The 13,833-nt window shown below is 38.4% G+C and overlaps 1 protein-coding gene across 1 annotated transcript in view; it reads right to left on the bottom strand.

Moving 5' to 3' along the window:
* Positions 1 to 724: 724 nt before the first annotated feature.
* The window catches only part of PAH (phenylalanine hydroxylase), a 34,951-nt gene continuing 21,842 nt past the window's right edge, over positions 725 to 13,833 (bottom strand). Inside the window, exons 6-13 of the mRNA XM_060776889.2 lie at positions 12,479 to 12,675; positions 11,425 to 11,560; positions 10,535 to 10,604; positions 9,627 to 9,683; positions 7,792 to 7,887; positions 5,816 to 5,949; positions 5,354 to 5,469; positions 725 to 3,594 (exon numbers count right to left, since the gene is read on the bottom strand). Of these exons, the coding sequence (XP_060632872.2) occupies positions 3,551 to 3,594; positions 5,354 to 5,469; positions 5,816 to 5,949; positions 7,792 to 7,887; positions 9,627 to 9,683; positions 10,535 to 10,604; positions 11,425 to 11,560; positions 12,479 to 12,675 (850 nt within the window). The 3' untranslated portion in view covers positions 725 to 3,550. The remainder of the gene's footprint in view (positions 3,595 to 5,353; positions 5,470 to 5,815; positions 5,950 to 7,791; positions 7,888 to 9,626; positions 9,684 to 10,534; positions 10,605 to 11,424; positions 11,561 to 12,478; positions 12,676 to 13,833) is intronic.

Genomic DNA, 13,833 nt, shown 5'->3' with positions numbered 1-13,833 from the left:
TGCCTGCTGGTGCACCATCAAACTATGACTCCCATGATTCCATAACACTGAGACATGGTCATTAGAGTGGTGTTAAACCACATTAATTCCACAGTGGAAATACACACTAAATTCAATAGGACTTACTCCCAGGAAATTGCTTTCTAAATCTGTTTAAAGCAATGGTTCTCAACCTGTGGACTCCCAGGTGTTTTGGCCTACAACTCCCAGAAATCCCAGTCAGTTTATCAGTTGTTAGGATTTCTGAGAGTTGAAGGCCAAAACATCTGAGGACCCACAGGTTGAGAACCACTGGTCTAAAGGCTTTGCTTGGATCATCCTTTTCTGTGCTATCTCTCAAAGGCTTTGTTCAACCAATCCCTATAATTAAGATGATTCATTTGAAGTGTATTAATACAAATGGAAAAGCAAATGTTTAGCAACAACAAAAACAGGGCTTGCACTTCAAAGCCTTGCCTCCTCTCTGTTGCTGAGTTGGAATATGGCACTCCATCTTTTGTATCAACTCTCAGTCTACCATTTAAAGCAAGCTCCAGCTATATACAATGAAGGGGCTCAACCACAAAGGGCTCTCCCATCTCCGTCCTTTTGAAATGGCAATGGGGAATTATAAAATTAGTCATCAGTATTTCTGTTCAAATGAATCTCAAATCTGTCAAGTCTATGTGTATGTTTGTATGTACTGGCATCAAAGCTTAGCTTGAAAAAATGCAAATGCCAATGATTGGGACAATAAATGAATTTTATTTACATGGAATAATTACATATTTTTAATTTTGCTTTAAAGAAAATACAAGGATTGTTTATCCTGGCTTTTATGAAAAATATAAATGAAGCTACATTTGCTCAGAATATTTAGCTTTGCTTCCTTTTATACTCTTCACCACCTCACACTGATTCTCTTCCTGTTTTGCCAGTTATACTGACATATATTTCTCTGGTGAAATATTTCCATTGAGAGTGATTTCTCTGACATATCTAGACAGTTTTTATGGTGACTTTTTAAAGTCACCAGTGCACCTCAAATTTTTGTATCATGGTAGGATTTTTGACAAATCCTATAACATCTTGAAGAAACACCAATTCATATAAATTACCATAAGTGCTTGGATTGCGCATAAACAGAAATGATAGCTTCTAGTTATCTTATATATCAAAAGTGATTTGTAGTTTTCTGAGGTTATTGTTTAAGGTACATGTTGAAGAGTTCCCTTTTACATATAGAACTACATGCATTTCTGTAGATCCAGGCTGTATAGAGCAAGTAAGATGATAAAATTGATTGGAGCAATTAATATTAAATTAGGACATCTTTTCAATCAGCCTAATAAATACCCTAAAAGCACCAGATCCTGTCTGGTCTTGAAAGCTAAGCAGAGTCAGGCCCGGTTAGTATCTGGAAAGGAGATCATGAATACCAGGTTCTGGAACCTGTATTTTAGAGGAAGGAACTGGCAAAACCCACTGGAGTATTCCTTGTCTTTGAAATCCACTGGATTACTATAATTCAATAGTTGGCTTGAAGTATATACCTACATACTCGTAATATTATTCCCCATTCCCTTCTAACTCCATTGTTCCCTCTGAGCCTTCCTGCAGCATATGAAGTAAGTGCACAGGAGGGTTGGATTTTCTGAGCACTATGATATATTTGTGAATATTTTTTGATGTACTGTGCGACCCACTAACTTTACAAAATCTGATGGAGAGGAAAAGTATCAAGACTGGTTTATTCTTACAGATCTGCTATCTTATTCTCTAAATCAGAGGTGAGGAACTTCAGGCCCTAAAATCGAGTATAGCCTTCCTCCAGTTGTGGATGAGCCCTTTGGGATTTCACAGATAGTCACACCATATCCTATCATTTGTACAGGTGTGTGTTCTTTTGCATCTTCTAAAAGGTTAAAATGTTTCCCCAAGTCTCATATGCTTTCAAATCTCCTGCATATGTGACAAATGTCTGCTTGTGAGAATGACATGAATTTCTTAGAGAAAATTAGTGGTAAAACACAGAAGAGAAACGCTGAAGGTGACATTGACCAGTATCCCATGCCTTGTTTTGGTCACTGTAGAGCAGGCATGGGCAAACTCCAGGTGTTTTTGACTTCAACTGTAGGCTGTTAGGAATTGTGGGAGTTGAAGTCCAAAACCTGGAGAGCCAAAGTTTGCCCATGCCTGTTGTAGAGGGTGTTGGAATTCAGCCTGCGATTGTGTTTAAGGATCAGGGTACTTTGGATATGGGGAATGATGACAATGAGGTTAATGAAGGTAATGGTGTTTCCAATGATATTGATGCAGAGAATGACCAGACGATCCCTGTTCAAAGTGTATTTTCTTATGAGAATGTTCCTGAAGGGTGTGGGGATCATGGTGTGCTCCCTGAATTGCTACCAGAGAATTCCCATGGCTTAGAGCCTGAAAGTAACTCAACACCTGGCCCAGCTGCAAAATTAATGAGCAAATAGATAGACGGGATGTTATTAGTCAGAATAGGAAAGCAGACCAGTCTCTTAGGCATTCTGCCAGGCTCAAAGAAAGAATGATAAGGGATTCAAGACTAAAATGAAACCCATTTCTGGCTGGTTGGGACATAGCATAATGAGGAGATAAAAGTCCCAAGTACAGGATTTGTAGTCAGATGAAGCATAGTCTGGAATCAAGTCAAGACCTCATTCCTGTTTCATGGAAGCCTTGCTTTGGAAAGATTCCTGTGTTAAGTGCCTTTGATTCATGTTTTCAGTTCTTAGATTTTAGATTCATATGTTAAGTGCCTTGGATTCATGTTTCTACTTTTTGGATTTTACTATAGAAGTTTCTGCCTTTGTTTACATGGACTTTGATGGACTAATTTCCTGAACTATTTGTTCCAGCTTATCTTCCTACCTAATTGGATTTACCTATTCTCTTAAAGTGTTTTTTACTACTACTGCTTTTTAACTATCTTCAATAAACGGATTGCATTTCTACTCAGCTGTGTGGTGTTTAAAGTCAGAGGGCTTTCCTGGTCTGGAGTGCAACAGAGGGTGGCATTCTCTTCTACCATATGCAAGGATCAATGCTTCTACTCCTCTGCTCCATAGTTTTTCTCCAATAATCCTTCTGAACAGCCATTCTGCAGTTGTTGGGGATATTGCACTTTAGATATTGTTTGACTGCAATTCCTGTCATCCATTGTCATTGGCTTTAGTAACAAGAACTTATGGGAGTTGCAGCTGAAGAACAACTGGAGAGTCACAATTATTTACCCCTGATAGTTTACAAGTCTGCAATCCCACTGGACTGAATGGGATATACTTCTAAGTAGGCATGTATATTAGGGCATTGTCAGAGTGTGACTGTCTAGCAACTAAACCTGGCATTTTTGTTACAAATAATAATGGAAGAGTTTGCTAAACTTTTCCTGCATTGGCAAACATTGTAAGATTATACATCCAGTAAACAAATGATATATCCGATACATTTCTACATTGTGTTAAGTATTGGTATGATGATTGTTTAAAAGTTTAGTGTTTGTTTCAGTGTTGGCCTTTTGGCTTTGAGATCATTTTCTTCATTTGATCTTCTGGAGAGCATTGCAAAGAAGTCCCATTTCATCTGTAAAGAGAAAAAAAGGAAATTCTATGTTTTGCTTTGTTCTTTACATTTATGCTCCATGAACAAACATGAAGCAAGGTCTATAGAGTCATTCAAACTGTATCTTCAAAACAGCACTAGCAAGTAGATTTCATTATTCTAAAGGGCAGCACATGGATTTCCGCTTCATTCTGCCTAATACAAATTATGTGTTTAGTCTAAGCCTGCCTCTAACAGCAAATATGGCAGAGTTATATTGACATGGACTAGAATACATAACAGTCACAAAGTCTTGGATTAGATTATTCAAATTAGTTAAGAAACACTGTATGTCTGCACCATTCAAAATCTCCCATTTAAAATCAGGTTGCAGAACTCTGGGCCTTTACACACTACATAAGTCCAGCACTGTGAATTCACATTAAAATCTTGGGATTTGTAATTTTTGTGAGGCATTCTGAGCAACCTATTTCACATTAATGACTGCAAGAGCCAACATATTTTCCTCCTTCATCTGCTGTTTGCTGTGGGATAGTGCCCCAGCATTAGCCTGGCCTTTCTACCCTGAAATTTTGTGTTTTTGTGTGTAGGAAAAATGCAATTCCCCTAACAGGCACAATTAATGTGAGATCAAACCAAATTTATGTATTTTCTGTGGTAATTGTGGTGGTCTTCAAATAGCAGCTGGATTCTAAGTCCCATTAGTCTCAACCAACATGAGTAATGGCAAGAAATTATGGGACTTAGAGCAGATGGAAGACGAAAGACATTGTCCTGTGGTATAGACTACTAAAATCTCAATGGCATCAATAGAGTTTGTGTCCACCAAGTGTAGTAACTCATTATCACCTCCATGGACAGAACATCCAGTGGTGCAATGGGCTAAACCCTTGTGCTGGCAGAACTGCTGGCCAAAAGGTTGGCAGTTCAAATCCAAGGAGCGGGGTGAGCTCCCATATGTCAGTTCCAGCTTCTCATGTGGGGTCATGGGAGAAGCCTCTCACAGGATGGTAAAATATCTGGGTGTCTCCTGGGCAATGCCCTTGAAGATGGCCAATTCTCTCACACCAGAAGTAACTTGCAGTTTCTCAGGTCACTCCTTACATGAAAAAAAAACACATCCGTTGACCTCTTCTCATTCCAAACCATGTTGGAATTTTGTAGCAAAAACACAAGAAAATTTGACAAAATCAGTAACTGTAAAAGAACCCAGCAGCAATCAAAGAAACGATGTGGAGTTGTAGTGTGTGTTCATGAAATCATGTGATGGAAATATCATAGAACTTGGGTAATGATATATCTGACTGGAGCATATATATGTTGTTAGAAAGTTCAGAGAGTTAATTAGCACAGTGTTTTAGCCTTGTAGATATATAGACACAGTGCTGGAAAATGTCTTGGTGGTTATAATAGAGTAGACCCATTATGTGGTAATATCTAATGATCATAATTTTCTGCTGATGCACTCCACAAAATTTCTATAAGAAGGCCATTTTATGCCTCTCAGTATGGTCTGTAGCCCTCTATTGATGCCACTGGTAGACAGTAAATAAGATTGTTACTGTTACTGACATACTGAATGCTTTTTTTGTTTTTGTTTTGAACATCAAAATAATTTTCTGTTTCAACAATTTCATCTCATGGTTGTAGCTCTAGTGTGCAGAGAGTGAGAGACTGGAACATCAAGAGTTCTTTTTAGACATCAAAGCAAGCCAATGAAGACCTCTGGATTTGGGTACCTGAAGGGAAAAACAATGTATAAACTAGTGCAGGTTCTTACTGTTGATAGCATCTGCTAAATTCTTCAGCTGTTTGGTGTTATCCAGAACCTCAATCCTTTGAGTATATGGGTTGTATCGGACTGAAAATGGACGGGGAATGGTGGAGGCATATTTCCTGAAGGGAAAAACAGAAACTTTAATGCATCCAGATGGGTGTGTTTTTGCTGGATAACATCCTTAAATGATACAAATAGTAGTTTTTAGGCCTGGTATGAAATGGAAGGATGTAAGATGGAGCAGAAAATGTGCACAATAGATATCAATGAACGCAATTGCGGCTGGTGACATACTTGCATCCACATTCCCTGCTTGATTTGGTGCATCATGCTCTTAGGCTTCTCTCACATGTTCTTTGGCACCCTCTGGTGGCATTTTCCATTTAGTCCTTTAAGTAGTGCATATCTCCACCCAGGGCCATCTCTACCAAGGGATATAAATCTTCATGGAAATTTAATAATTACCTTAACTTTTGCTTTGCATCTTTAAAACTTTCAGCAACATAGTAAATAGGCTGGAATTCAGTGACTGGATATTTCTGAATGGATGTCCTTTCTAGGTTGAGAGGTTCAATCACTGGTTTATTCGACAAGCAATGCTAAATGAGAAAGGCAGAGAATTTTGAACATTAGTAAAACATCAGGATTATTTCTTCTATAGCATAAGTTAATACCTAATTCTGATAGGAAGGTCAGATAGTAGGGCCATCAGGATAGTAGCGAAGCCCAAGACCACCAAGGGTTAAATTGCTCACTATGGTCTGTTTCCTATTGCTAGTCTCAACAAGAGCAGACCGATTGAATCAATGGGATTGACTGATAAGGTGGCTTGCCATTCAGCAATGAATTGTATAGGTTAATGGGCCTGCTATATCAAAAACTGGGCTTCAGGCCTGTGTCAAATGTGCACCTGAGATTTTATTCTTCACTTGGCCAAAGAAAACACTGAAGCAATCTTGATCAGGCCTGTTATGTACAGGTAGAAGAAATTTAAGTTATCACTCAAAAGTCCTTTCTCCTTTGTGTTGTAATTGTCATGTATCTTCAAGTTGAATCTGCCTGATGGTGACATTATAATTAGGATTTAATAATAATAATAATAATAATAATAATAATAACAACAACAACTTTTTAATACCCCACCTCCATCTCCCTGAAGGGATGCAGGGCAGCTTACACATGGGACAAAATGTCAACAGAACATCGAAACAAAACAATCAAAAACAAAAACACAATTAAAATAAAACATAGCAAAATATAACAATCAAATAAAACCCAATTAAATGAAAAATAAAGGTATAAAGCAGCAGCATTAAAACTCACTAAAAATACGCAACAAAAACCAATCACCAGAGTACTAAGATGGGCATGATCAGGGTATAAGAAGACCGGGCCTGGGATATTGCAAAACAGCATAGAATAGGACCAGGGGATTGGAAGAAGTGCAGAAAACAGAGTACTATCTAGTGAGCAATGATACTGAGCATTTATAAGTAGGGTCTAGTCATTCTCAAATGCTTGTTGGAACATTTCTTGGCAATATTTATTCAGGGCAGGGTTGTCATAGTTTTCCTCTGAGGCTGAAAGAGTGTGACTTGTCCAAGCTCACCCAGGGGGGTTCCATGGTTGAGCAGAGTTTCAAACTCTGGTCTCTGACACACAAACACACACCAGCACACAAACTATGATACCATTCTGCCTCTCAATTCTCTATTTCCTGTGTGCAATGAAATATATTCACATTACACATTTAAGAGGGAAATATTGAACATAGTCACTTCCTATTAAATAACAACAACAAACAGATGAAAAACTAAAAACAAATAAATATAACAAAAATTAAAATGAAAAGTACAGCTGTACAATGTCAAACCGGACCAGATCCCAAAAGCTAAATGAGATCTGAGTGTGCTTAATAACCTCAGAATGTGAAGACATGACTAGGAGAAAAACATCAGATGGTGATAATAATGCCCTGGTTGTAGGATATGGATGTCTGGAACACTGAACGTTAGCTTCATGAAAAGCAGAAATCCTGCAGCTCTTATTGTAGACTTAAGATGGCTTGTTCTTAACAGGGAATCTACCTATTGATGTCACCTTCTGTTGGGAGCAGGATTGGATCACTATAAATTATTCCAGCTGTCTCTTAACCTGGGATTAGAACTTAAAAGTAATTAGTTCCAAACAGTAGTTATTTGTGTCTGACAAATAACTTGATGTGCTCTTCAGTGTGGATGAGTTCAAAAGAAGATAAGACAGCTACATTTCTACTATAGTGGAAGATGGTGAAGCTCCACAAGGGTTCAGCCCTGGCTTTAAAGGAGATGTCTAAAGTGCTAAATTTCATTTGAATCCTTTGAAGGGAGAGAGGCTGGAGAAAGTGTGGAGGATGTATGCTTGATCTGAAAAAAACAACAACAATATTCACAAACTCATACCTGTAATTCACCATATGATGACAGCAATCCAGCTCCATAGGCCTTTATGCCATTGCCTTCTTTGCACAGCCCAAATTCAACTGTAAACCAGTAAACCTAGTATAAAGTAAGGGAATCAATTATTTTGGCTGGTTATGTACAAAGTTCCAGATTAAGCTAAACAGAAGAGTTTTATGTTGGGGCACTACAGGAATGTCTAATCTCTCAGTGTTGGGCTTCTGGTAGATTTAACAATTGAAATATAATAATACTATTTTATTTTGTATATGCCACCTCTCACACCATCACTTTCCAAGAAACAAGCAGCAATTGGTGGCTTCTGCGTCGTCAGGACAATACATTCATTCCAGATTTTAGCCTAATCTGTCAACGAGGCCTTCAAGGTGATAATCATATTTTGGAGGTAGAACTCTTTGCTGTCTAACCAAAATCTGTAGTGGATTCACTGCTCCAATGGTGTATGAGTAATGAAATGTCATTACAATAAATACGAAATGCAGATAATATTTTTACCCTTTTTATACCCAGGAAATTGAAGGAAGATGGTTGTAAATCTTCACAACACAAACCTCAGCCAGATATGATATTTATGTAACAATTAAAGTTAGTCATAGGATTAAACTGAGGATGCTTGAAAAGTTTGTTTGGTTCTTTGTGGGGGGGGGGGGGGCAGTCCTCTGCATTTCCATGCTGGCTGTGAAGAAGTCTCTTCACTCCCAGGCATCTTGCCTACCTACAGGGAATTCCTGATCACAAAGAAGGAGGCATTTTCTTATATAAGCAGTCTCCAAATTACGAGCAAGAAATATTCTATAGGTTTTGTCTTAATTTGGATTTGTATGTTCAAATAAGTACATTTTTAAGTGTAACTCCAGCTTTTGATAGCATAAGGAAGGGTTAACACTCCTGTGGTGTTTGTTTTGTTGCCTGTGTCCCTTTCAGAAGCTTTCGTCTCACTTTCTGTCCCTGTGAGAATTGAATTTTGAAAATTTTGACTTGTTGTGGAAACAAAGATTGGTGACAAGGCTTCAGTGGAGCCATCTTTTCTCCATTATGACTCTTTCAGGAGTTGATTTCCCTTCTTAAGGGTAGATTTCTCTCACTTCCTGTTATCTCACCCCCATTCTTAACTATGAGTCATTTTTAAGTTGGATGTTTGTAATTTGGGGACTGCCTGTGCCATCAAATGAGTCCGTGCAAAAAAGCTGCACCTCTAAAAATTCACTCTTCTACACAGATAGTAAATAGCTACTTTTTGCACATGGCCAATGTGTAACCATTAACTGTAGGCAGCTGCAGTTATTATTATAAGTTATTATGACCTCATGGTTGTGATATCTTAATGCCATAAACATTAATAAGACTAAATCTGTGAATTGCTTTAGTGACATAATGTAACCATACCTTGTCTATGAACATAAATTACTATATTTCATCACATAATAGTCAGTTGCATGAAAATGTGTATATGACCAAACATCATAATATTACCTGACTTTCTGCCCCACCATGCCATAGAATTGTGTTAGAGGACCTAGAGATTTCTAGCAAAGTCACCCCTCCAGGAATTTGCTAGGTCCTCTAATACAACTTGGAGGTAACATCTGGGGAAGGATACAGTCAAATCACCTGGAGGACCTGGAAAATGGGTAGGGAGACCATTTTTCCCCAGGTGCAGGTAAATAAAACTGTGGATATGGGTTCTGATGTTATTTCCTAGGTTCTCTAGAAAGATTTCAAGAATATTCTATCTTCAACATTCAGTATTTGTACAAAGTTTATCCTGAATTTGGGATAGAGCCATTCTAAAAGTGCCCCTTTCTTCAAACAGTTACCGTAGCAAGTTTCTCAATGTATTCATCTGGAGCTCCCAGGGAAGCCAACCCAATTTCCTGTAGAAATGAAAATATATTATTCTCTGTTGTTTTTTAAAACGATACATGCAATTTAAATACGTATTTGTATATAGTGACAGTTTCTGCATAAGTGAGGTAGCTTCTGCATAAGTGAGGTGGTGAATCTGCTCCAGTCCTTGGTCCAGACTTTAAGGAACTTATCCATGGTGCTGAAAATATGTTGCAAACAGATGTTTGAAAAGATCTCAATAAGAAAATGGAACACATTCACCATCACATTTAAATGGGGACTACCATTTGATGTTGTTTATATATTAATTTTTGTGTGGCTTGAAAACACACAATCATGCAGAAACCAGTGGAATGAATTAACAAATGAACTGGCATAAACCAAAATCAGGTTGATTCATTACCCCCTCCTTTGCATAAGCTATCTAAAAACTGAATTTTCCTGCCCAGTATTGAGACTCTTTCAAACAATGTATTGCAATTATCAATCAGCAGGTTCAAATCCTGCTATATCAATGAATACTATGGCCTCAATATAACAATACATTTTGAAATAGACTTAATTTACAAGAGATCATAGTAAAGATGTTGTAATTTAGTTTGACTGTAATTTAGTTTCTGTGCTTTAAAAAATAACTAACAATGTGTGTGTATAAATGAGTTCAACAGGACTCACATTCGCCTAAGTGGGCACATAAATAGCACAGCTTTGAAAATCCCTAAGATTGTAGTCTTAAGTCTCAGTAACTGTATGTTGAAGGATGGGGTTTTTGTTGCATGCATATTTGACTTTAAGAATCACAGAATAAGGCAGTTTCATGTATGGTTTAATGATCTTTCCTGTTAGATGCCATAAATAAAATAAAGGCTTTGCTTACTTGGGAAAACTGAGCAAAACTGGGATCAGCAAACAAAGGAACATGACCTAGAAGTTCATGGCAAACATCACTAAAAGAAAAACAAAAATGCATGGATTGTACCAGTTTTTTTAAAACCCACAATTATTTACATACTTAAAAACAAAAACTAAAGAAGCTGTATCAAAAAGTTTTAAAAGCTGAGATTTGGACTAGAGTTATCCAACTGACTGTTCTGAATCCCGTCAACGAATTAAACCAATTTGGACCAATCCAAAGCAATCCAAAGCCACCCTGAGTCCCCTTCGGGATGAGAAGGGTTGGGTACAAGTGTGGACTGGAGCCAGTTTTGGCATTTTGAGGCACCTCTGGAAGATAGTGGAGATGGATTTTTTTTAAAAGATCCTTGTGGGGAGAGGCTTTCCTGTGTTTCCAAAATCATCACATTTGGTGAGGACAGAGGACAGTCTTATCAGTACCTCTCTCCACTCTGTAGAATACTTTCTTTTAGCAGGTTTGTCTTTTGCTTTCTTTCCAGCAGCTGAAAAAGGTCATTTTATTTAGACAGTTTTGCTCTTACCTCATATGGGTGAAAAGTTATTTTGTGTGGTAGAAGTTGCTTTAATTACTTTTTGATGTTTTAAAAATGTTTTAAACCCTTTTAACATTATACTATTAACAATTTTTCATTTAATTGTTAGATGTATAATAAGGTTTTAGCTCTTTCAATTTGTTGTAAGCCTACATCTCAAAGGAAAGTAAATATATAAATACAATTGTAGTACCCAAAACATTCTTTGTGTTGTACACATTTATTTTTCCTCAGAAAATTCCCAGCCCAAATATCTTCTCTCTGTTGTGACCATATAAAATATTTCAGGTTTGCCACACCTTTGAGCCCAAATACTTACGGTTCTGGTGTGTACATTGGTTTTGATGAATGACGAATGTACTGGGTAGAATGAAACACTCTGAAAGCCAAGCCACCCAAAAAATCCCGAGACGAGAGAAGACCAGCCACTGGACGTAGGCGAAATCCAGTGCAGCCTTAAAGAGACAGAAGAACATGTTAGAGCTTGGATTAAATAACATCCTGACAGGTTTAGATTTCTACGATGTATTATGTAGTACAATAACATATGTGATGTATGTCTTATTGTGCTCAAAAGTCCTATTGTGTTCCACAGGATTTATTTCCAGATAAATATGGATACAACTGGGTTTCTAAATCTAAATCTAGTTGTTAGTTCCAACTATAGCAGACCTATTGAATTGTATGACTGGGCTGCTGTTGCTGTAGTATGCCTTCAAGCCATTTCCAAGTTATGGAGACCCTAAGGTAAATGTACCACAAGGGTTTCTGGGGCTGAAAATGTATGTCTTGCCCAAGGTAACCCAATAGGCTTCCATGGCTAAGTAGAGAGTTAAACCCTAGTTTCCAGAGCCTTAAGTGTGATACTCAAATCACTACACCATGCTGATTCTCTGAGTTATTGAGTGGTAACTCATAAACAGCTCAGACTCAAAGGGTCTAGTTTAGTGGGAGGCCAGGAATTGGACTTAGGAGAGAGAGTTATACAGTCTTCTGGATTTGGCTAGACTGATAATGTCAACAGCCCCAGGGCCCTTCCACACAGCCATATAACCCAGAATATCAGGGCAGAAAATCCTACAATATCTGCTTTGAACTGGGAAGTCTGAGTCCACACTGCCATATATTCCAGTTCAAAGCAGATAATATGGGGGTTTCTGCCTTGATATTCTGGGTTATATGGCTGTGTGGAAAGGCTCTCAGTCACCACAGTCAATGGTGCGGAACTCCAAGAGTTTCAGTTGGATAACATTTGAAGGGCTGCATGATTCCCACTCCTGATGTCGGCTTTTAGAAGTCAAGCAGCAGGATTTATATTGATAATGTGTGTCAATGATGTCAGATTTGGGGGCTAACTTTGCACTTCTACCTACTTTTCAAGAAGTTGGAGACATCTTCCAGCTGTGGAATATTGTCTTCTTGGTAACCACAGTATTTTTCCAGAAGAGGGAAGATATGATTGTGTTCATAGCAAGCATGTGTCGGATACAGAGTCTTCAGCTCCCTGAAAACTGTTCCCCATGTTCTTTTCTCTTCCTCCGTGTAAGTCACTCTGGGGATAGGCTGACCACTAAAACAAAGAAATGGCTTAAAATGAGTAGCGTAGTAGATCATGGACTTGCAAGGTCAGAATTCCATGGGCTTTTTTATTAGTTGAGACAATGTCCACTGCCAACCATCTTTTGGGTCCCCCACACTTTCAGGTTCCCAATACTTTCTGGGAGCCCTTCCACACAGCCCTATATCCCAGAATATCAAGGCAGAAAATCCCACATTATCGGAGCATGGACTCAGGTAACCCAGTTCAAAGCAGATATTGTGGGATTTTCTGCTTTGATATTCTGGGATATAGGGCTGTGTGGAAGGGCCCTAAGTTCATTTGAAAACTTTACAGAAGTTAGTGACTTTGAATATTCCCAGCAACAATTTATTCTTGTTAATGTCATGAAAGCTTCTGGAATTACCTGATTATGAATGAGCAAGCATTGCCCACTCACACTACAGAATTATAGCAGTATTATTTCATTTTAATTGCTATAGTTTCATCCTATAGAATCCTAGGGCTTATAGTTTGGGCTGAGAAATCTAAAAGCCTTTCCCTATACTGCAAATCCCTGAATTCCATGGAATGGAACCATAGCAGTTAAAGTGGAATAATATGATCCTCTGAAGATGCCAGTCACAGATGCAGGAAAAACATCAGGAGAAAATGCTACTGAAACACAGTCATACTGCCCCCTGGTGGTACAGTGAGCTAAACCACAGAGCTGCTGCACTTGCTGACTGAAAGGTCAGCAGTTTGAATCCGAGGAGTGGCATGTGCTCCCGCTGTTAGCCTCAGCTTCTGCCAACATAGTTTGAAAACATGCAAATATGAGTAGGTCAATAGGTACCGCTCCAGCGGGAAGGTAACAGTGCTCCATGCAGTCATGCCAGCCACATGACTTTGGAGGAATCTGCTGACAACGCCGGCTCTTTGGCTTAGAAATGGAGATGAGCACCAACCCCAGAGTTGGATACAACTAGACTTAATGTCAGGGGCAACCTTTACCTTTTTTTACCACCTGGAAACCACACAACACCCCTGAAATACTACTACTATGACATAACAGTCACACAGCAAAAGAAGTGAAGATACCTGTCCTTTGGTAGTCATCAAAACATAGTATAATTAGGGTAGAGTAGTTGGGGGAAAGTCTAATTAAATTTAAGTAGTTACTTGTAACTA

The sequence above is a fragment of the Anolis sagrei genome, chromosome 5, assembly GCF_037176765.1.
Source record: "Anolis sagrei isolate rAnoSag1 chromosome 5, rAnoSag1.mat, whole genome shotgun sequence".
Taxonomy (NCBI): Eukaryota; Metazoa; Chordata; class Lepidosauria; order Squamata; family Dactyloidae; genus Anolis; species Anolis sagrei.
The sequence above is the reverse complement of the archived record's forward strand: the minus strand, read 5'-3'. Positions and strand labels throughout refer to the sequence as shown.